Below are 2,569 nucleotides of genomic sequence, written 5' to 3'. Positions count from 1 at the left end.
AAACAAATCACACATAAACAATCTTCAATCAAATCTCAGGAACTATAAAGACATGAACATCAATTGCGCAAACAAAAATCACCATGAAAAATAGACAATTTCTAACCTTACTCTGATACCACAAAAGATATGGATATTCTTTATAGTAGTTATGTTTATCTTACAAAGAGATCTCTTAAATATATACACAAAACCTTATAAACTGATAAGGAATACTTACAATCTTAGTCCATAAATCCCAATATAAGTTTATTAACATAAAAATAATTGGTGATGAAGTTTCTGCTAATCTTGAAGATAAACGCTACATTTTTGTGATATCGAAGAAGTGCTTATGAAATCTATGCTAACCTCAACAGACTCAAGAAGTCATTCCATTGCGTTTCATACTTCCTCCGGAGGTATTGGTTCATCATTGCTCCATATATCCATGTATATTGACTACATCTCCATATCTGACTTCAGTGCAGCCATCAGAAGAAAACTTACAAAGAGGATTTCCCTCATCATCCTCACTGAGTCAAGGAGAGTTGCATATAGACAGAGAGATTTAGTTTCATTCTAACGAACCCTTGTCTTGTACAACATTGTATGATAAAAACATCAAACTTTAAACATTCATACAGCGATACATGTCTGTTTCACTGCCACTGCAGCAAAAAAAATCATCAAAAGTGATCGAAACCCAGAGACATATCATCTCCCCCACGGGTTCCCTTTCTCAAGACGCAGAAGAGACCAAAGGCGCTTTCAACTTTCCTCTTAACATTTGGACTCTCCGATGTATGACGAGAAAAAGAGGATGATGGTGAAGGGGTATCCATCCTTGTTGCCGGAGTGAGCTTCACCTTACATTGAATTTCTGATCAAAAAACAAAAAGAATTCGTTGCGAGATCTTCTTCTCTACCTTCCGGGCTCAAGCAATAACAATTGCAAGGAGGAGGATGAGGTAAGGTTCTTTAAGAAGTAGTGATATTCAAAAAATAAGGTTGTTATCTTTAAAGGCCATAAGAAAATGGAAGAAAAAGAAGAGCAAACAGTTACACTTGCACGAAATTAGCAAATCTTGGGAATATTCAAATGTGAAATAATTGTATTCAAATGTGAAATAATTGGAACTATTAGAACCGGAAAATCAATTCAAATTAACATAAGATAAAAACAAGGTAAGTTCAGAGAGTGACAGAAACAGAATGCAAAAGCTTGTGGTGATGTCGCCAAGGTTCAAAGGTCATGACAACATTAGACCACTCAGTTTTGCCCCAAATCTCATCGCCTCCTCCTCCTTCGTCTTGGCGTCTCTCCAAGGAAATCTCGGCACACCAAATCTCAAGGCGATCCATGTCTACGAAGTGATCCCAGAAAAGCACCATGTTGCCACCACCAGAGTTGATCAGTCTGGCACCTGGAATTAAACCTTCCAACTCTCGGATTCTACCAAACTCCTCCTCTTATTTGGCGGCGGATGTCCATTATGGATCTTAGTTTGTTCCCACCGATGTAGGAACTGGTCACCAACGTGGACAAGTTTCGAAAGAAAGAGATTCATTTTCATAGAGTAGCCCAAACCCTTGACATCTTTTGTATCCATAATAATCTCCTCCTCCTCGCTGCCGCTGCCACGCAAATCCAACTCATCTGGCTCGCACCAAAATATAGTCCCGTTTCTACTAACACAATAAATCAAGTTATCAATCATACACCAATCCCTTCGGCTTCCTTTGGGTTGATCACGGTTCCCAGTTCCCCATTTAACTTCCCTCGGCGAGTAGTAATAGGTTCTGTTCATTCCATCCACTGCGTAAACCTTATGATCCCTCACAAAACTGGCGTGGATATTCAAATTATTGACAATCTTCCCTTTAGGCATTGGCGGCGGCAAAGTATCCCAAGTCTGAGTCTTCGGGTCGAACACTTGTCCCCAGTTACCATCGATGACATTCAGTCCTCCCAACACGTAAATCTTCCCGTCTACAACGCCAGCAGCCCCGTAAGCTCGAGCCACTCCCATGGAAGGGATAGTAGTCCGCCAAGTGTGAGTCCGACAATCCAACAGCCACACGTCGGAACTGCGGCGCTGCTGCTCCTCTCCGTTTATAATAAATCCACCGATTACGTAGATTCCCCAGTCCAGCACCACCACTGAGGATCCTTCCAGAGGCAGAGAGGACGAGAGGATTGGAATCAGATCAGACGAGGTTTTGCCACGGCGGAGGATATACCAGCCTAGGGTTGGGTCGGGAGGTGGAATGAACCAGGGAATGGCTGAATCTGGACCTGGGGTTCGTATGCATACGTAGACGTATGTTTCGGTGCGACCGATCAGGGATCGGATCTTGTAGAGATCGGGGGACGCTACTAGAGAGCGATAGCTCTTGGAGGCCAGAGATAAGGCCGCGAGCTCTGTTCTCGAGGCTCTAGCCACACAGTTGAGAAGCAAATCACCTGTCAAGCGCGATTCCAGAGAGCCCTCTTCTTCTTCCTCCTCCTCCTCCTTCCTCTTCTTCTCACGGGGTGGCTCTTCTTCTGAATTGTGCATCAGACAAGACCCACCTAAACACAGGACAA

General features: G+C 43.0%; 1 protein-coding gene across 1 annotated transcript; it reads right to left on the bottom strand.

The window, feature by feature from the left end:
* Positions 1 to 696: 696 nt before the first annotated feature.
* Positions 697 to 2,569, bottom strand: LOC130507403 (F-box/kelch-repeat protein At4g39560-like). The gene is made up of 2 exons (XM_057002120.1): positions 1,186 to 2,569; positions 697 to 862 (listed from the first exon to the last, which is right to left on the bottom strand). Exon 1 carries the CDS (start codon positions 2,538 to 2,540, stop codon positions 1,413 to 1,415), a length of 1,128 nt encoding a protein of 375 aa, XP_056858100.1. The 5' UTR covers positions 2,541 to 2,569; the 3' UTR covers positions 697 to 862; positions 1,186 to 1,412.

This window comes from Raphanus sativus, unplaced genomic scaffold (assembly GCF_000801105.2).
Source record: "Raphanus sativus cultivar WK10039 unplaced genomic scaffold, ASM80110v3 Scaffold4466, whole genome shotgun sequence".
Lineage (NCBI taxonomy): Eukaryota > Viridiplantae > Streptophyta > Magnoliopsida > Brassicales > Brassicaceae > Raphanus > Raphanus sativus.
The sequence above is the reverse complement of the archived record's forward strand: the minus strand, read 5'-3'. Positions and strand labels throughout refer to the sequence as shown.